This window comes from Ambystoma mexicanum, chromosome 5p, assembly GCF_040938575.1.
Source record: "Ambystoma mexicanum isolate Mex_15411 chromosome 5p, UKY_AmexF1_1, whole genome shotgun sequence".
NCBI classification, from domain to species: domain Eukaryota; kingdom Metazoa; phylum Chordata; class Amphibia; order Caudata; family Ambystomatidae; genus Ambystoma; species Ambystoma mexicanum.
This window is the reverse complement of record NC_090930.1, coordinates 22,699,908-22,720,787: the sequence shown is the minus strand read 5'-3', so window position 1 is coordinate 22,720,787 and position 20,880 is coordinate 22,699,908. Positions and strand designations below refer to the sequence as shown.

Sequence of the window (20,880 nt, the reverse complement as noted above, 5' to 3'; positions counted from 1 at the left end):
AAGATACAGGCCATTTTCTTGGATTGTGTGTACTGTCAAATACCTGACGGTATTCTCACACCTACTTCCTCGGGATCTTCCAGGAAGGCCATCGCTTTTGGATCCAGACCCTGGGGATGGACAAGTGAGGGAGGATCACCAGAGTGGACGGTTTTGAGGGATTGGGGGAGGATACCCAATGGTGAGACATGGTGCCAATAATACCCTGACCCACTCTCCCTCAGCCTTTATGGGTTATTTTTAATCTCGTCCCATCTCCCCCTCCCCATTTCCAACAAATACTGATTTAAGGAGGAGGCAACTAAGAGCAGTAAAGATTACCCATAGAAACAACATGGGGAAAGTAAGGGAAACCAACTATAGAAAGAACGCAAGTTGTCCCACTATTAGTCGGGCAGGGTCAGGCATTTAATAATGATCACTCGCACCCGAATCCACTTGACTGTTTTTTCAGCTATAAAAGGTGTGGTTTTTCACAAGAGGAGCGAGCTGTGAATGCTGTCTGGACCCGATAAGCCAAGGAGCAGAGCAGCAGGAAGGAGTTCGGCAGCCTTTATCCTGATGGTGGCATTCAGGGCAATTCTTGCTCCTTTGGGATGTGTGCCAGTCCCAAGGGTGTCTGAGGGGCAGGCAGTGAGGCCTTGACCACAACCCCATGCATCCAGAGCAACCGTTTGTCAACATGACGCTGCGTTGGAGGGAGAGAAACTCTGGAGCGTGCGTTTGACTGAAGTAGAGTGGGAGAAAGACTGTTTAAAGCGACATGGAGTGGAAATTTGTACGGAATGATGTATGCGAGAGAATTCAAGTGAAAGAAAGGCATGTAAAGTTGCGCTAGCATGGCGGAAGAGAATGAAGATAAAAGACGGGCATGTTCTGAGATAAAAAAAAGAAGGAAAAGTGACAGACATTTATAGAGTGAAATGCATGCACAGTGACCAGTGTGCAGGAAACAGACCGCTGTAAGGGTGCACGTTAAGGAAAGAGTATGTAAGGATGGTGCAAGTGCACGATGAAAAAAGAACTGCAAAAGGAAGGTGCAGGTGTGCCCAAGGAAGGTACAGCAAAAGGAAAGTGCAAGTGTGCCCAAGGAAGGTGCAGCAAAAGGAAGGTGCAGGTGTGCACAGGAAAGAAGCCAAGGGGAACAAAAAGCAGTGCAGGAAGTACCTGAAGGTGAGAGGCTTAAAAGGAAGAGCAAGGAATAAGGAGGGTTACAGATGGGAGTGGTCATGCCTAGGAGGAGCAAAGAACCAGGCGGTTTCAAGTGTGTAAAAGAAAAAAATAAATAAATAAATAAAAAAGTGTTCATCCTGACGAGCTAAACTTGTGTGTGAACACGAGAGTGCTAAGCTTGGGGAAGGAAATCGTGAGAAGTAGTTTCAAGGAACTGTTATTTCTTGTGTGGTGTTTGGATTTGGAACACGTTAAAGCTTGGGGAAGGGAGACCCAAGAGCCAAAGAAACTGCAAGTATTTGAGTATACTGCAAGGGCTCTGTGGGGAAGGTTTTACGAACAGCCCTTTTTGATTGAACTTTTTTTTTCTTTTTTTGTGACACCTGGTGAGAAGACCACCTGAAACCCACGTTGGTTTCCTATTTTTGTTGAACCACTGTTTTTTTTTTATTAAAGAGTTTGATCACATTTTAGACTTTTAGTTTGGACAATCGGACATCGACGGCCTTAAGAAACCTCAGCTAAAGGGACCAGCTCCCCCTTAGAGTTGGGGCCAGACCGGCATTACACCAACCCAGCAACGTTAGTAAATTAAGCTTTTTAAATGTACCTCTGAGCCTGCGGCTCTTGATAATGTCTCACAGTACATTATGGGTTTGTGGGTGCTAAGTTTAGCACACAGGAGTGCTTTCTAGCCTTAGAAGACTTAACCACTGGTCGACTAGCATGTGTGTTTGTTATCCTATGTATGCCTGTAACTCCTTCACAAGTTCTAAGCGCCCAGTTACCTCATGTGCGCGATATAAATAATAAACGAAGTACTACAACAACTATTAAAACAAAGTAGAAAACCAATGCAATATTTCAGGTGAGTAAACCAGTGTATAGTCTTAGTAAATCAATTACCACTGTTGGAATAACTCAAACTATTCTGTGAAAGGAATAAAGTGAATGAAATAACATCACCAATAGCAGGTAACCACTTTCGAATACTTGTTCTACTTTTCAGATTAGGGCTAAAACGAAAGAGGCAACTGTAGAGAAGACAAAGTTCCAGAGCATTCTTTCATAGTAAGTAGGTAGCAGCCTTTTGTTGGGGTTGGGGAGGGAGAATCCAGGGTCTTCTGAGGAAGCTCCTTGAAGTCGCACAAGTGTGGGGCCTGGAGCAAACATGTATAGATGAAAGACCCAAACGCTGGAATTGGCACTCCAGCAACAAAAGGGGCAACACCACAACTCTGGGTATGTTTGATTTAGAGTCCCACAGTACCTTAGGAGTGAGGAAGAGTGTGCAGCTTTGACGAGTTCATGGTGTAGCAGCGGTGGAGCGGGTCTCCTGCTCCTTTGTCCCAGTGACGAAAAGAGAGACTCTTGAAGGGATTTTGCAGCAGCAGTCTAGTGTGAGGACCCACCCCTGAAAATGATTTGTCATGCTCAAACGCAGATCTGTGGTTTTGGCACCTTTCCATGGACAGCAATGCAGAATGGTTCCCACCCGATTCTCCTCGGTGTCTCAGTCCTGCACTCTTGGTGAGGGGGACTTTGAGGAGGGTGATCGTGCCTCTAGAGGTAACGGAAGGAGTTGACCAAAGTTTCAGGAGGATTAGTTTGTGGGAAGACATTGCAATTTAAAGTTGTTGCAGGTCCCAGGGTTTTGTCGGTTTGCAGCCAGGAAGGTGGCTGGTCGTTGTGTGATGGCTCAAATTGCAGGTCATCTTAGCATTGATTATACCCACCAGTGAAGGTCTTCATCTTCCGAGCTTGCCTGTCAATTCAAAAACCGGGTCAGGACAGCAGCGGTCACTCAGCAGGCTTCTCTGGTCGCTTGAAGGTGCTGCAGGCTCGTCTGGTCGTCTTCGGATCTTCAGTTCCAGTGGTAACTGTGTGCACCAGCAAGCCAGACTTTTTATCCAGGAACCCAGCCAGTCCGCACTCGTGCTACATTTAAACTCTAGGGCTGGTTGTCCTTTAAGGACAGCCAGCCTCCCAGTTGGAACTGGTTCCTGACAGGCATGCCAGAAGGGAAAGACGAGCAGAGTTTTGGAATCCTCCTCTGCTTCCTGTCCTCAGACACTTTGGTGCCTCAGCGGCTTCACAAAGAATTTCTGCAGAAGACAAAGGTCAAACCAGGACCTCCCACACCCAGCACTGCAGAAGGACCAACAAGGAACCAACCAAGAAATGGTAAAAAAAAGAAACCACCACCATTTTTCGTCAATGGGGACTCTTCTGTGTATTACCATGGCTGTGAACACAACCTGCGAGTAAAACTTGCACAGAAGCCTGTTGAGCATCTCAACTGCCACCAGACATTCAGGTATGCTTATTACTTTAACAGAAATGTTACAGGCGCAGTGGGACAGGACAAACTTAATGAATGGACTCCCATGGTCAGAGCAAATGAGTTGGGGGGGGGGGGGGTAGGGGCTCCCACTCGGAACAAATAAAACGATCCAGGAGTCCAGCAAAAAGTGCTGGATGTCTCACAGGTTGATGGGATTTGGCATAAAAATGGAAAATCTATCGGGCGGTACTTTTACATGGCTTTCAGGCTCTTGTGTGTTTCATCCCGACAGATCACACTGGGGAAGGTTGTAGTTAATGGTCTTTTGAAGCCCATTAGAAAAAGGTGCTCACTAGCTTGTGGCCGGTCATGCAGTCAATGGCTGTCTTGCTTCTGATGGGAGACATGACCACCATGCACTCCATCCAAAGGCCTGGAATTGCAGCCAGTCGCACACATCTCTGATTATCAGCAAAGTTTAAAAGGTTCACGTCAAGATGTTGATGTTCTAGTACTGATCTATACATTAAACTAATCTGCACAGTGAGGTTTGATGTACCTGGCTGCATCCTACCATCCTAAGCCAATCCCAGCACTGGTGATAAAATGGACCAAAGAAGATTGCCATAGTCTTGGGAGGATAGCTCCGGGGCAACACGTTCGCCTTCGAAGCAAGACACAGAGCAACACAGGTTCCATTTGCGGGTCCTCGCTTAGAAACCTCTGGGTATTAAGCGCGTTTATAAAGAACCAATTTTATTAACATCCGATCCTGATCCCTTTGGTGTGTCTTCCTGGTCAATGTGCCACAAAACGTTTCTTACTGGACCTTTCTCACATTTTTGAGGTAGTTTCAAAGTACTGCATGAACCAGTCTGACGTGATTTCAGGTGTTCTGCGTACATACTGAACGTGATGTGATGGAGGGTGGTCATCTGTTATGGGGTAAAAAATGTCTCCCCCTCTCACCCCCCAGTGAGAGCTGCAGAAAGTGTAATGCATAAGCTGCCTGACCGCCTCAGTTGCAAACTCTGGTCTTCCCCCACGATTCTGTGCCAACCCTCTTTCTCGTCTCACGACCACACCATCTGTAAAACTGTAATGTCCTTGAAAGCCTTTGGGCTACTTAGTTGCTTGCACATAAGCTTATCATTTGCTATACAGACATGGTAGTTTTTCAAGACCAATTTCTTCAAGGTTTTTTACATCTTTATTTGTTATTTGAAAAATAAAAAAAATTCTAAAAACCCAGAATAAGCCAGTACTCGATTTTCAAGCAATGTATTGACCAGTGAATGGCTTTTTCATGAGGCTCTGCAGTGAGATAGTCCTTGCTTCCCCGTAGTTCATGCCCGCTAGTCACTCCCCTCGCAGACGTCTGTGTGACTTGCATGTGACCCACCAATGCTTCATCTTCAAAATAGGGCTCCAGGTTCTATTCCCCAAAGTGACAGAGATGGGTTTTGAGCATGTGGCCATTTGTACACCAATCAGTGGGGTTAGACCGCAAAATGTATGCACCCCTTTGTGTCTGTATTCTTTTGCAACTTCTTTTCTGGGAGCCTCACATGTAAAAAGTATAATATTCAAGCAAGGAACCACATTTACAGGGGTAGCCATTCCAAAAGTGAACTTTCTTGCAGAACCTTTTCAGATTTGTATAGTGGGCTACTGGTTAAGTTTTTTAAGATGTCAGCTGAACTAGAAAATGGCGGCCTGCACCTGGGTTCTGGTTGGCGCTGGCATAGGACATCCTGGCGTATGCAGCGTAGTAGTTGGGGCGCCAGCGAAGCCTATACTGCAGGTCCACTTTTGTTAGTTTTGAGAATGAGTATTGACTGGATTTTTCTTTTTTTTTTCTCTTGCTTTACAAATTCTCCTCCCCTCTCACTACTACTACCCCTTCTCTTCCTTCATTACCTCTTCCAAGGCCTGTTACCTGAAGGCTATCGAGACTCAGCCAAATTTTGCGGTGGCCTGGAGTAACCTGGGTTGTGTATTCAATGCTCAAGGCGAGATCTGGCTTGCAATTCACCACTTTGAAAAGGTATGTACACCTGCTTATCATTTATTGGCAATTCTGTGAAGTGTTTTATTTCCTAAGTCTTAACAAGTGTAGCTGTACTGAAATGTACAAAGGGCATGGGTATTCATTGCAAAGACCACACACCTTTAGGATGCACATTCAAACGAAGTATACTGATTAGCAGAAATCTCGGAGAGAAGTGCGCAAATCCGTAGGATATGGCGCATCACTGCTTAGTGTTCTGGAAGAACTTAAATGCTTCCATGCGAGCAGCAGTGTTTTAATGCTATTAGAAAGTTTATCTCGTCTATCATCTACACACGACTCCAGGAGAACAGTGGTTGCAACTATTCGGGATTCTTCGGAAGGTTTGTCAAACACTTGGGTTCCTCAAAAACTGAAGTTTTTAATGACTCCCTTTGCTTATTGTTGGGGAATGCATGGCTCTTGTTTTGCGACTTCCAGGGTTCCTTTTGCATCAAGACCTGCTGGCATAATCTTCTTAGAAGAGCAGTGAAAGCTCACGCTTAAAGTTCGCTAATTAAATTGCAGACTGGTCTGAGTGGAATAAGGGGGCAGGTATCTTAACAGGTAGGCCCACGCCGTGGTCACGGGAGAGGAGGTGGTTTCAAACGTTCAGTTTGTTGTGCAGTCAGTCTTGTCTGCTGACAGTGTTGTCTTTGTGCAGCTTATTCAACAATGTGACCAGGTAAAGCAAGTGTTGCTGACTGCATATGAATTGAGAACTAAAACGGATGTATAAATACATTTCTGATGTTTGTTAATCTGCTTAGAATCACATGCTGTGCATAGTCCGATATCCAGTGGTCACCGCGGAGTATTGCATCTTGTTTTTCGAAAGTTGAAAAGGGACGTCGACATAGGCGTGTCTGTAACACTATCCCTATAGTGACGTGTAGAGTACCCAAAATCCCTCGCACGTCGAGGTTCCTCTCTGATTTTTTTGAAAATGTTTTAAAATTTTAATTTTTTTTTACATTTTTTTTTTTTGCGCCCAGCATCTGGTCGCCTTAAGCGGAGCTTGTAAGAGACATTGCCATTACTCGACCTTTGGTCTTTTTTTGTAAATATTGTTAACTATCATCACCTCCAGCCCTCTTTCGACGGCCATTCCATGCGGCCGAGACCAGATCTAGCTGCCGAGACCAGATCTTAGACGAACGGTGGTTCAACGGGCGGTGATCCTATTGGCGCTGCCGACCACGTGGCCTGGCCTCGCCGGCCTACACAGTAGGGAGAGTGGGGGTCGGGGTGGACATTTGTTTCTTAGAGAATGTCTTTCCTTTCCTCCCCTCTTTCCTTCCGGGTCGTTATCACTTATTACGTCCTCAGCTATGGAGAGGACTCCTTTTAGATTTTGCCCAGTTTGTAAAGGCAAATTTCCGTGGAAGGACAAGCACAAGCGGTGCAAACACTCGAACACAATGAGGCTGGTTGCACGGCCTGCAAGCTCCTTCGACCAAAAACTCTGAAGGAACGCAGGGTCAAAAGGTGGGCAGCCCTACGGGATGTCGAAAGCAGATTCCTCACCCGCTGCTGCCGCTGCCGAGTGTGACTAGGGAGATGGTGATAACTCGACCTTTGTAACAGAGGTTGTTGACCCCCCTCCCCCATCTGAGCGCTCTCGCTCCGTGGCATCTGTCCCCGGCACCGACAGGGACGGCTCCAGCCATGCTTTTGGGGATGTACACACCGGCGATGCTGATGAACACAAACCAGTCACTAAGCACACAACCCACAGTCCTTCGTCGAGGAAATCAGGGAAGGCCTCAGCGCCAACGGAGACACCGACACAGCCGATGGCCTCTACCGACCGTAAGGGTCGGCAGCCCTCCCTGCAGCCGCATGCACGCATAGCGACTGGGCCGTCTAGTACAAAGGGCGCTACCACTAAAACATCATCCGTTGAAACGCCTCGGAAGAAGGTGTCCGTCGACAGCAAGGTTCCGGCTCCGCCAAAAACTACTCACGACCAGCCCCCTACTGAAAAGATGGTCGTGGAAAGCATAGCAAGGATAGTCTCTTAGGACTCTCAAACGGCTGGTGAAGAAGTCGCCGAAGCCCGCTCAGGTCAAGGAGACACCGAAACCTAGTGAAGGTGCGCCGAGAACGCCGGAACCTCCCCCTAGGTCGAAGGGGAGACCCAGAGGTACTTCTCCACCGTCTGGCCCACGGGAAGGCTTCTCGGAGGGCGGCGGGCGTATCTCGTCCACTTTATGGGAGAGATCTCGATGCCTAGAGGCGGAGGAGCAAGCCTTTCCGCCACTAGATCGTTCTGGGTCGTCCCACTAGACTAGGGAGAGATTTGAATCCTGTGTGAACAGGCTGGATAGGTTTGTGTCCACTTCTGAACACAGAACACCTAAAAGGCCAAGGGAGGTATTCCCTCAAGACCCTATAGCCAAGGTCCCAAGACGTTTCGACCCCCATGAGGAAGAAATAGACCCATATGACCTCGCTGAAGAGGATCCCCACTTTCAGGAAGAGGATGAATTCATAAATACTGAGGATTTAGAAGACCCTGTAGGGGGCTTTGAAGAAGACCTCGACATGGGTGAGCCACAGCCTTACCAGTCCCCGGGGGCGTCAACGGACCCTGATGCTTTGGATCTAGCCTCTCCACAGACTACGCCTGTCAGAGATCCTTCACCTGTGGACGATCAACCCCCATTTAATGCCATGCTACGCAAGGCAGCGGCACTTTCAAATCGATATGGGGGAGACTACCCCAGAAGTTGGTTATGTTGAATAATCAAAGAAAAGCCACCTGCTAGCCAAGCCGCCATACCTCTCCTTGCCTCCATTAAGAGAATCCTCGTTCCCTCTTTATCTACACCAGCCTTAGCTGGAGTTGTGAACCCACGGATCGAGAAGCTTTTTAGCCCCTCACCCTCAGATCCCCTATATATTGGGGGTCATTCCATACCAGATTCTCTAGTGGTGACCACCATGAGAAAAAGGGCTGGGGTTCCGCTGTCCACCATTGAAGCACCTCCCGATAAAGAGGGGGAAAAGCTCTATCCTCTAGTGGAAAGGATTACATCCTCTGCAGCATTCGCCACACGTATTGCCAACAATACCACTCTGTTGGCTAGTTACGTTGATGCCCAATGGGGCATGTTGCGCGAAGGTCCACAAGAAGTCCCTGAGCCTTTTCGTACCCGCTTATTGGCCACCGTCGCATAAGGCACTCGAGTGAACCAAAGCATCATCAAGAATACTTTAGATGCTGCAGAAACGGCTGGCCGTTCCTTAATCCAGGGCTTACTCCTTAAAAGACATGCATGCCTTAGAAATTCAGGTATCAAGCCCGAGACACATGCGTCCCTCATTAACAAAACCCTTGAGGATTCCAACCTGTTTGGTAAAGCGGTTGATGACGCACTGGAAACAGCTAAGAAGGAGCATGACACATTAAAAACCCTGGACCAAATCACGAGACCCCCACATAAGCGCAGATATGGCAATTGGCGCTTTTTTTCGTGGCCAACGGCAAACTCAACAACAGTACACCTCAGCCAGCAACTGGTCCTCCCCTCAGGGAACCAGTGTTTACAACGCGCAGTATGCTCAGAGAGGCCAACGTCGTGGCAAAGGAAGAGGTTGGGGCCCTACTCCTAGATTATCGCCGGCCACCGCCACCAAATGACCCAAAAATTCGGGTCCCCTCCCATGCATCCCCAGCTGCAGGCATGGGAGGGGATTACCACAGACCGTTGGGTACTGTCAACAATAGCCCACGGTTACTGTATCGAGTTCATCCGGTCCCCGACATTCAGACCTCAAGGGAAGACGTCTCACACCGGAACACCTTCTCATCCTTCAGGAAGTGGAATCGCTGCTGCTAAAAGGAGCCATAGAGGTCGTGCCTCTGATACAGGTAAATGAGGTTATTTATTCAGTGTACTTCCTTGGACCCAAAAAGGATCTAACCATGCGCCCTGTATTGGATCTGTGCCCAGCGAACAAATTTGTCAAACCTCAAATTTCGTATGGTGACTTTGCAGGAGGTAATCCCACCCCCCCCTCCCCCTTGCTAATACAGGAGGATTACATGGCAACACTGGACATGAAAGATGCCTACTTTCATATTTCAATGTTGCCACCGTACAGACAATACCTCTGGTTCATGATAGAAGGCAAATGCGATCAGTTCAAGGTGCTACCCTTCGGCATAGCTTCAGCATCAAGGGTACTCACGAATGTACTGGCAGTGGCAGCAGCACATCTGCGCAGGTTCTCCATTCCAGTTTATCCTTACCTCGATGACTGGCTCATAACAGGGGATTCTTACTAAACATGCCTCTCAAATACCCAAAAGACTATAGACCTCCTGTCTCACCTGGGCTTCTTCTCGTTGATGGAGAAGTCCAGTCTGGACCCCAGCCAAATCAAACAATTCCTAGGGGCTCTAATTCGAACAAGGGATGGCCTCTTCTTCCCCTCCAACGAGAGGGTCCACAACATGCTGTTTCAGATCCCTCAATATGTAGTCTGTCGAGAGGTGACGGTACGCACAGCCATGCGGTTGCTAGGAATGATGGCGTCCTGTATTTACTTGGTTCCTCACGCGCCTACGCCCAATGCAAGAGTGGCTCAACAGCCAGTGGTGTCAGGCCAGCGGACAATGGGACGATCTGGTGGTTGTCTCGCAAGCCCTGGTTTTCTTGCTGCAGTGGTGGTTGAGGGAGAACCTCGTGAAGCGGAAGTCCTTCACCACCCCCGCAGTGGAAGCCACTCTAACCAGACGCATCCCTCACAGGATGGGGGGGGGGGGGAGCTCACCTGTCCCATCAGACTGCACAAGGAGTTTGGTCGTAAAGTGTGGCATCCAACCTCATAAATTTGCTGGAATTGTTGGCGGTCTTCAAAGCACTAAAAGCCTTCCAGACACATCTGCAAGGGAAGATACTACTGATCCTCAAGGACAGCACCATGGCCATGTACTACCTGAACAAGCAGGGGGGGGGGCACTCATTCTCCAGGACTGTCCAAGCTGTCCCAGCACATCTGGAAGTGGGCTCTCAAACACATGTTCCTGTTAGCACAACATGTACCAGGTGAACTCAAGCTTCTGGCAGACGAACTCAGCAGAGACTTCCTTCTACCAGCAGAGTATGAATGGCGCTTACACAGCGACATTGTCTCCAATGTGTTTACAGAATGGGGTTTACCAGAGATCGACTTGTTCGCAAATCTGGAGAACGCCCAATGCCCAGATTACGCGTCCAGGTACCCCCATAACGGCTCCAAAGGAAACGGTCTCTGTATAACATGGTCTGGGAAGACTCCTCTTCTGAACAAAATGCACAAGATGCACCTGGAACCAGTCACAATGATACTGGTAGCTCCCATGTGGGCCCGCCAACCCTGGTTCGCTCATCTGATGGAAATGTCACTGTCTCCTCCGTTGAAACTGCCATCCCCATTCAGCCTGTCACAAGACAAGGGCATGACGTTGGACCCAGGCCCGCAGACCCTGAATTTGGCAGCCTGGCTCCTGAGATCATAGAATTTGGGACATTTACAGCTTCCGCAGTGATGCATGGACATTCTCAGAGAAGCGTGAAAAACCTAACACTCGTTACTGCTACTCCAGTAAGTGGAAAAGGTTTGTCATCTGGTGTAACTCAGAGCATCAACCCTGTTGACAGCTCTCCCACTCATATTGTGCTATACCCGACTCATCTACTGGACTGGAGGTCTAGTCTTTAATTCCATTAAAGTTCACCTAGCTGCACTCTCTGCCTACACTACGTCACAACATAAGGTGTCATGGTGGAAAGTTCCAGTGATTAAAGCTTTTATGGAGGGAGTGAAGAGGATTCACCCTCCTATTTCAAACCCAGCTCCCAGGTGGGACCTGAACGTCATGTTGACCAGGCTCATGGAGGCCCCATGCATAGAGCAACCCTTAAAGATCTCAACTCTTAAGACTGCTTTTTAATAGCTATCCCCTCCATCAGGAGAGTGTGAACTACACGCGCTCTCTATTTTAGGCCCCTTTGTTACACAGTTCACAAGGATAAGGTGGATCTATGCACACACCCGCGGTTTGCACCGAAATTCATTTCAAAGTTTCATGTCAACCAATCTATAGAACTACCAATGTTATTTTAAAACCCCTCAACTCGGGCAAGAAGAGCCTGCACACATTTGATGTGCGCAGGCCGGTCATGTTTTATATGGAAAGAACTCGTCCACTAAGAAAGACTAATCAGTTCTTTGTCTCAGTGGCGACAGGAAGAGAAGGAGATGCAGTTTCCAAATCCACTATATTTAGATGGATTGTCCAGTGCATCACTCTGTTTCTCTCTTGCTAAGAGAGAACTGCCCTTCAAGCCTAGAGCACATTCTACTCGAGGCACTGGGGCATCCATAGCATTCATTGCAAATGTTCCCCTTGAGTCAATTTGCAAAGTGGCAACCTGGAGTTCTGTACACACCTTTACAAAAGACTATTGTCTAGATGCTTATTGTAGATCTGATTCCCAGGTGGGACAAGCGGTACTATGACATCTTTTCTCTACTATTCCTTCTCACAACCCACCTCCAACTCCGGGTACAGCTCGCTAGTCTGTGCACAGCATGTGATTCTAAGATTAACAAACATCAGAAGATATACATTACTTACCGTAAAAGCATTTCTGATGGTTGTATCTGCTTAGATTCACATACACCCACCCTTCCTCCCCGCTCGGATGAAAGGAACATAGACTTCTTATTACTGTAACGCTCACCTGAATCCCGCAGAGGCGCCGGTCTTGACTGGGTGAATACTGTATCTTCAAAGGTGATGTGTAACACACGGTTGGCTCTTTAAGCTGGACCTCTGTGCACTGTATGTCTAACTTGAAGAGTAAGATGTCTGCAGATAGAAAATATGGGATTAATGGGGTTATTGGGTGCCTCGCTCCTCCCTTTCTCTTCTCCTGTAGAACCCCAAAGGTTAACGCCCTCACCTTAGGTAAGTGAACGCCGAGCTCTCCATCTGCCTCGGGGCAGGGTGCCGTAACCAGTTTCTTCACTGGATAAGGGTGCAGGCCTCTTGACCTCAGAGGACTGCTGTCCGTCGTTAATTGCACGAACAGTAAGTTCTGGGCACTTCAAATGTCTTAAAAGTCTTTTGTAATGATATCTCTTGTTTTGCAGGGTTCCGGTGATGGCGGGCTGATGAGAGTTGAGGATCGAACCCGCGTGAGGAATAGAAGCGCCTGAAAGCACGTAAGTAAGCGCTTGTAGCCTGCTTCACGATGCGCACTAACTGTCCCTTTTATGTTGCAGGTACAAGTTCGGAGCTTTAAAGAAGCTGAAGGGTGCTGGAATACCCACTGGATTCGGCGTGGGAAGGAGTAATGGCACGTGAGTAATAAAGTTGCCCAATGTCTTTAAACGCACCTTCTTTTGTCTTTCTGATGCGAGATGCAGCGCCGAAGGCCTCCGGAGCGTGCGAAGAGCTGGTAAGCTTTTGTCTTTCAGATGCAGGAATGCAGTGCGAAGACCTCCAGAGGATGCGAAGAGTAGGTAAGCCTTTGTCTTTCAGATGCCGGAATGCAGCGCGAGGCGTTGGTGACAGCCGATGGACCAGGTAAGAGAAGCGCTGCCACTGAAGACCGTAGTGCTAACCTGTTCTTTCTTTGTCTTTACAGGTGCTGCTGAAGACTGGATTCCAGGATGGTAAGCCTTTGTTCCCTTAGGCCCAGGATCAGAAGCAGAAGGCACGATGAGCGTTCTGCTGCAGAGAATGCAGAATAACGCAAAGCAAGATTCATCCATCGGGTGTGGTTTAAATAGCCTCTTGTAGTGCTTAGGTGTCTCCTTCCACAGCCTCGCCTAGGTGAGAAAAGAGTTCCTGCTTTCCAGAAGAGTTCCAGTGTTCTGAACCTAGGGAGTGGCTCCTGCCCCACCCAACAGGAAAAGTAGTCCCAAACAGAAGAGGATCAGGGGCTCAACTGGCAGGTAAGTAAGCAGCATGGTCTGCTGCAGGTAAGTCCACCCAAGCATTATGAGCCCGGCGCTTCCAGCGCTGGGACTGGGCATTTTTATGAGCCTGGTGCCACTGGCGCCAGGACGGGGTCCAAAAGGTCCCAATTGGGACTGGCTGGCACTCTGAACCGGGGTTATGGGTCTGCTTCCAAGGGAGTCGGGCAAGTCCTGATCTTTTGGAAGCAGAGATCATGACAATTACTTTCTCTTTTCTGTACTCGCTCACGTTAGTCATAAGGCTCCCACATGGCACAAAAACATACAATCAGACGGACCTCGACGCGTGAGGGATTTTGGGCACTCTACACGTCACTATAGGGATAGTGTTACATACACACCTATGTCGACGTCCCTTTTCGACTTTCGAAAAACAAGATGCAATACTCAGCAGTGACTACTGGATGTAGGACTATGCACAGCATGTGAATCTAAGCAGATACAACGATCAGAAATGCTTTTACGGTAAGTAATGCATGTCATATACTTATAACTGAAACCTTGAGAGTAAGTGTTACTCGGTTACTTGTATTGGCTGATTTCATCTGTACAGCTCACATTTACCCCTTTCTGAGATGGACCTGGCTGCTCAGTTACACTACCAACTTGTGAGGTACAGACGCCCCCCCTGCACGCCCTCCCATCCATGCTTTTACCACCTTGTCCTGCACTTGCACGGTAGGATTGCCAAGCCTACAACTACCACAATATCTAGTTTACTACTCGTACCAGGTGTGTCCCCACAACAGTGATGACGTTAAGTTAAACTTGCCTGCCCGACTAACACTATCGGATATGTACAACAGTGGTACCTGCCAACCTGGGACAATAACAGCTTTACAGTTTTTGTCAACACCTATTATTCAACTTCTTTTTAGGGAAAACAGCATTCATCTGACCCCTTATGGACTCCCTCGCAACTCTCCTTCTCTCCCTCTGGATAACTGTTATGTAAGGTTTATACAGAGCTGGTCAATCTTCCCTTCCTGGTTCAACCCCAGAACCTTTTGCTTTACTAGTGAGGTATTTTCCATAATACCTCAGTGAGTGGGAACCTTTTTCTTTAACTTTTTTTTTTATGGGTGTCCTTTTTAAGTAGACCAACCATTCTCTCGTTTTAGAAGAATATTTGTCAAACACATCAACTCTAATAATCTGTAGTCACCACCTTTTAGATCCTTCTGCATCCCTAGCCAACTGGACTGTATATATGTATTACTAGAAATCGTTCTATACTTTTATAGAACCTAAACATAGATGGCACCTTGTATATTAGCTGCTTATGCTTTTTTACCATTGGCCTACACTGCATCAGTGTAAATATGTAAAATGTACATTTTTGCACCATTGTAAATACTGTAACATTCTAAACCCCAGACTCTAGTAACATTGTAAGCTTTGCATATTCTTCTCCATAGTGTCTTTTTAAAGTTAGCCTCTAACAATTTATTGGCAATAAGTGCCTGTTGCTGGGTTGCCCCGGGGGGGGGGGGCTCCCCTTTTAACTTTCTTGTGCTAACCTTACATGAACTACAGTGCCCAAGGAAGTGAAACCAGCACACCACACCTTATGTGGAGTGCTGGGGAGATGCAATGTATCCCCTTTCACACTAAAACTGTAACAATTGTTAGTGACAAGCTTACCTTCAGTGGCTGGTGGCAGTGATACCTTGTATTACTTTGGTGCTCCTTTACCATGGGCTGTGTTCACAGCTGCAGTAAAGGGACCTAAGGGTGTCCATTTTTACCAAAATGGCCCCTGTCGTCTTATTTCACCATTTTAGTGTTTTTTGAATTTCTTGTTCCTTCCCCTGAAATCCAGGGTGGGAAATTCCTTTGTGTGATTTTTGTCTTAGTTGGGAGTCCCCTCGACTCCCCGGCCCCGGCTCAAGTCTGTCTGTGAGAGCAGGAAGTGAGGGAGGAGTCAAACCCCCCAGCCCTTTGCTGGCTGTCCTGATTGGGCAACCAGACCGCCCCTTGTAAAATGCGGGGAGAGAATGCAGAGGTTGTGTTGTAATTCCTGATAAATACTGCGATCCTGGAAGCTGAAGACATGTCGACCACTGGAACAAAAACCGAAGAGGAAGATGAAGGAAACACTGCTGAAATGATTTCCAGCTACCGGAGAGCCTTCTGTGTAACCGGAGCCTACTGTAGCCCTTCTGTCCAATCGACCTGGGGACTCCGAAAACGATGAACCTGACCCAGAGCCTGGTGAGACCCACTACACTCAAGAAGACCTGTATTTTGAGCCATCCCACGCGTTGCTGCGACCTTGCGTTGTTGCAATACCCAATACCCTGGGACCTCCAGCCACTGTGCGGTGCAGAGTCTTCCGAATCTTGCTGAAACTTCGTTGGCATCCTGGTGGATCTCCAGAGGCACGAATCGAGTCTGAAAAGCTGGACCTTTAAAATGAGGAGAATTCAACCGCTATTTTCTGTCCTTCTGTGCTCATTGAAAAAGCACCAAATCCGCAGAACCGACTTTCAGCTGCAAGGGAAACCTTGTCTAGAGCCTTATTCATCAATCCCTGCTGCAAAGTTCCTTCTGAGATCTTGTTTGCAGTCTCTGACAAGGAATCCACTTACCGAGTATTTGGCTGCAGACCGTGAAGTTCTCCTGCTGCAAAATCTTATTCAATGCTGAGGTACTGTGTTTGCTTGGGTATGTACTTAACTTAAGCCTGTTAGGATTTCTGTGTAGCTGTGGATTGTTTTCTGTGATGGGGAGGCCTCTCCTCCAGTGCACCTAGTCCCACTGCTAGAATCCTGCTAGGGTGTCTTCTGTGAAGGCCCTGGACCCTCTTCTAACTCTAAAGTGAAGTACTCACCTGTTTGCCCAGTTTTCCTAAGGATACCCCCCCTGCCCCCCCCCCTTTCTGGCACTGAACAATCATGCTCCAAGAATAAGGGAAAGACTTTCAAGGGATTGTGACTTCTGCCTAGAAAAATGAAGTGTTTACAAGTAAGTACTTTCAAGAGTTGGTTGGTAACTGTAATTCTAAGAGTGAACAGTTACAAAAGTTCTTACTGATCTTGAATGTGTGATGCGCTATTCTTAAACGTATGGTTAACATCTTTTCTTCCTTAGCAACTGTTTAGCCAGTCTAATAGAAAGTAGATGTTTAGGTATTTTACTCTCCTGTGATTAGGTTGTGCCTCTTCCCAAAAGTAAAGTGTTGGTATCACCAGATTAGTCCTTTGAGGAAAATTGTCCCCCCAACTGGGTCTTGCTTCCCCTGACTTGCTGCTAGCCTGTCCAGAATAAGTCTAAATTAGGTTGTTGCCTACCTAGAATAACTGAGTTATTCAGTAAAGTGTGACATTGGGTTTTACTTGTTTCCCTTCATTGTGAGGTTAAACCAAGTATATGGGTTTTACTTGTACCTTGAGTTAGCTGTGTGCATGTGCCATCCCAAAATAAGTTGCATGATTTGCTTTTTACTTCAATCTGGGGTTCCCTGATTTCAAAAGCACCTGTAATTGTATATTACATCCTTAGGTTTTACTCAATTAGTATAACTGTGTTATCACAAAAGTAGTTATAGATTTTTACTGCACCTAGAATGTGTTATACTTTTCACCAAAAGTATATTGTCCAGTTGACAGATTGTGATTTGTATTGAGAATCATTATACAACTGGAAGGGTCTACTGCCCTTGCATTATTGAATGAATTGTAAAAAGTAACCATCAGTTTTTACTCCCCAAGAATAGGTGTGACATATACTGAATGTGTATGAAAAGGTTTTGACTTCCCTAGAACTACTGTTAGGTACTTCAAATAAGGTCTATACTTGGGTCTGTGTACTTTCAATTATAGTGTTGTTTTTATACTGTGATTTCCTCTAATGTAGTGTTACTTACCCCTCGATTTATCGGGGCCTACCTGTATTTAAATAAATCCTTTATTTTTACATAGTGTTTCAGTGTTTCTTTGGATCATTTGTATTACAATTTCACTTGTACTGATTCTACAGCGCACTCTCCCATCTGAGATGAGCCTGTGTGCTCTGCCTACGCTAACATGAACTCAGGTGGTACAGCCTTATATTCTGAGTGGAGTCTTGTACTGCCTCAGTTGAATGGTTTTACTAAGCCCTTGGGCTTAGAAAAAATGTCCTAACAATAACATTCTCCAGAATTCTCCAAACCTAAGATTCTCACCCACGCACCACCTGCCACAATAAGAAGTTCTAAAAAACTGAACGCAGACAACTTGCGTCCCCACTTTAAAAGCCCCTGCCTAGCACCACCTTTCTCTCAGGACCCAAATATACTATCAGCTATCTTCAATGATACTCTCACCAATGCCATAAACTCTATAGCCCCACTTGAAAGCAAGAAGGAAAAAAAATAATTTCATTGCAACTCTTGGTTCTCAGAAGTACTCCAAACCCTCCGAGCTCAAAAGTGCCAGTCACTTAAAAACTGGCAAACGGATCCGAGTGATCTAAATAAGAGCCTCTTCAAACAAATAGCCCTCCAATATAAAAAAGCCATTTTAGCAGCAAAATCCAACTCCTTCAATGATAGGATCTCAAAGGCCAACTCCCAAGCTAAAGAACTATTCGCAATCTTTAATGAATTAGTCACTCCTCCGGCTACCGCTGACGAGATAACTAAAGACAAAGCCTGGTGGGCCAGCATTCAGTCCGCCATGCTCAACACAATGAAACTCCTCCAGAACAAAATCCCAAACCACTGCAAAGCCCTCCTAAACCAAAAAACCAACCGCCCTACACAAGACAAGTGTAGTAATCTCAATCGCGCTCAATTCTCCTTCAGAAACGTCACTGAACCTGAGGTCCTTAATCTCATCAAAAACCTCAAACCATCCCTCTGCAAAGCAGACATTTGCCCTCCCAAAATCAGCAAGGAATGCGCCAATGACCTAGCACCCCTGATTACAGCCTTCATTAACGCATCTTTTCAAACAGGAACTGTCCCAAACAATCTCAAGAAAGCCTGGGTGTGGTCACTTCTAAAAAAGGCCACACTTGACCCAGCGCAACCCAACAAGTACAGACCGATAACTCCTGTCCCGTTCCACCTACAAATCCTGGACAAAGCAGCTCACATCCAGATCCAATCATACATAGAAGCTAACTCCATATTAGGCAAAAGACAATCTGGCTTCCGGGTCGGGCATGGAACAGAATCCGCCTTATTAGATTTAAAAAATCAAATCTCACAGATCATGGACAAAGACAAACCTGCTTTGCTGCTCCTCCTCGATCTATCAGCTGCTTTTGACCTGGTAGATCACCAAACACTCAACACCCACCTCACCCATGCAGCCCATTTCTCTAATCAAGCAGCATCCTGGATCACCTCCTTCCTTGAAGGAAGAGCCATGAAGGTCTGCTCCGACGCAGCTAACGCAGATCCTACCACTATAAACTGCGGTGACCCCCAAGGATCTTGTACAGCCCCCACCCTCTAACCTCTTCACAAAACCCCTCTTCGACCTACTTGACTCCATGGGTGTTGCATATACAAACTATGCAGACGACACTCAAGTACTTTTACCCCTATCTGGACTCTATCACCAAGACGCCACGGTGTCATGATGCCTACCCCCGGGGAACCAGACCCGGTCCAGCAACCCCGGAAGCAGGCATCAAGTTATTTTGAGCAAGCCCAAAAACCCCCGGCTAGGGGCTGTTTGGGTGCGGTCCTGGCGCCTATGGCGCCAGGCTCATATGGAGAGTCAGTCCTGGCGCGCTCATAGAGTAGAACTTACCTGATGCAGACCATGCTGCAGAGCTCCAAGCCAAATGAGGCTTGGAAGGGACTATTTTACCTAGGGACTATTTTTTACTCGGGTGGAGCTGGGGAGGAATACTTACCTGGGACTACTTGGGAGGCTATTTAAGCCATGCCCGAAGAGCAGCACACGCTTCGCGTTATTCTGCATCCAGCAGCGTAACGCTCACCGTGTCTGCAAGCCTGCATCCAGTCTTCTGCCACGCCCGCCTTGAGTCTGCCGCTCCTAGAAAAAGGGAGGAACAGAAGGAGAAAAGGTTAGAATAAGAGCAAAAGCTTCGATCCTTACCTGAATTCCGTATCCACTGCGCCTTCGAGCTGGAAGAAAAGTATTTTACGCGTGCTGCCTCGCCTGCTGCAGCGCCGCGCTGAACTCACCGGCCTTCCAGCATCCTCACGATCCACCGCATCCTTCTGCACGTTCCCGCCGCACTCCAGCACCTAAGGGGAACACAAGAACAGCAAAGGTGAGCCAAGGGAATAAACGGAGGCAATAGTAACTACCCCCCCATAGACTTACCTGATTACCGCCAGAGGTATTATTCCTCTTCACGGGTCTGCGCAGTCTCCATCGCATCCTCTCCGTACCCCAGCCCCTAAGGGGAACAAAAGGACAACAAGGTGAGACAAAGGGACAAACAAGGGGAACTCTTCTTACCACAATAGACTTAACTAATTTTACCGCCGGAGGCATTGTTCCCCAAACTTCATGTGTTCTCCACACCTGAATAAGGGAGCAAGCAACAGGTTACATTCTGGCATTATTTTATTGAACTGTGTAGGGTAAGCCAAATCCTTACCTGAACTTCGTCGGCTACCACGAGGAACTCTTCGCTGGGGTCAAGCTGCAAACTGCAAGGAATCGGACAAGAGTGAAAGTCAGACATGTGAACTCTTACGAACTACATACTTTTCGGAGTCAATATTGTTCTGGAACTCACCAATTCCTTCGCGCCAGTGAAGCAACTGGTTATCAACGCGCCCCTGCGCTCAATGCAGGATGGTGAGCTCATCTTTTCAAACCATCAGGTGAGGCTATAAGAGGGGACATCAAAGGTGATCTGTGGGGAGAACAGCGGGGGTGGGGGGGATTTACGCTCAACTCCACGGGTGGTTCATTCCCTTTCTCCATTTGCAGAAGAATATTCCTACGGGCCAAGCAAACGAAGCTAGGTGGGCCAGTCCAGTCCGTCATCTCGGCCCTATGCGTCACATTGGTGGAGACCGCAGCTGTCCAGTTCAGATTGACGCCTCTGTGGGAGCCAGGTGAGCGTAACACACGGCCCTTCACAACATCTATGCCACTATCCAAGCTTGGATGGCAATCAATGGCCTCTGTCTTAACGGGGAAAAGACTGAAATTCTCATCCTGGGCTAGACAAACACATTATCGAAACTAAGCCCCCAATACAACAACTTCAACATAAACAACTCAACCAGCTCCGTATCATCCTCTGTCAAGACTCTGTGTTCACATTGATGCAAATCTATCGATGAACAAACAAGTCGGCGCCATAGCCTCTGCATCACCGTTCAGCACCAAACTCATCAATGCCATTAAACCCTACTTATCCACCCCCAACCGCTTGGCCGTAGCTAGAGCAGCAACTATAGGAGCCAAAC

The 20,880-nt window shown here is 47.3% G+C and overlaps 1 protein-coding gene across 3 annotated transcripts in view; it reads left to right on the top strand.

Annotated features, from left to right (window-relative positions):
* Positions 1-20,880, top strand: part of OGT (O-linked N-acetylglucosamine (GlcNAc) transferase) — an 810,702-nt gene that overhangs the window by 131,262 nt on the left and 658,560 nt on the right. For all 3 annotated transcript variants that reach the window (XM_069612350.1, XM_069612349.1, XM_069612348.1), the window contains exon 5: positions 5,388-5,504. In XM_069612350.1, the coding sequence (XP_069468451.1) occupies positions 5,388-5,504 (117 nt within the window). The remainder of the gene's footprint in view (positions 1-5,387; positions 5,505-20,880) is intronic.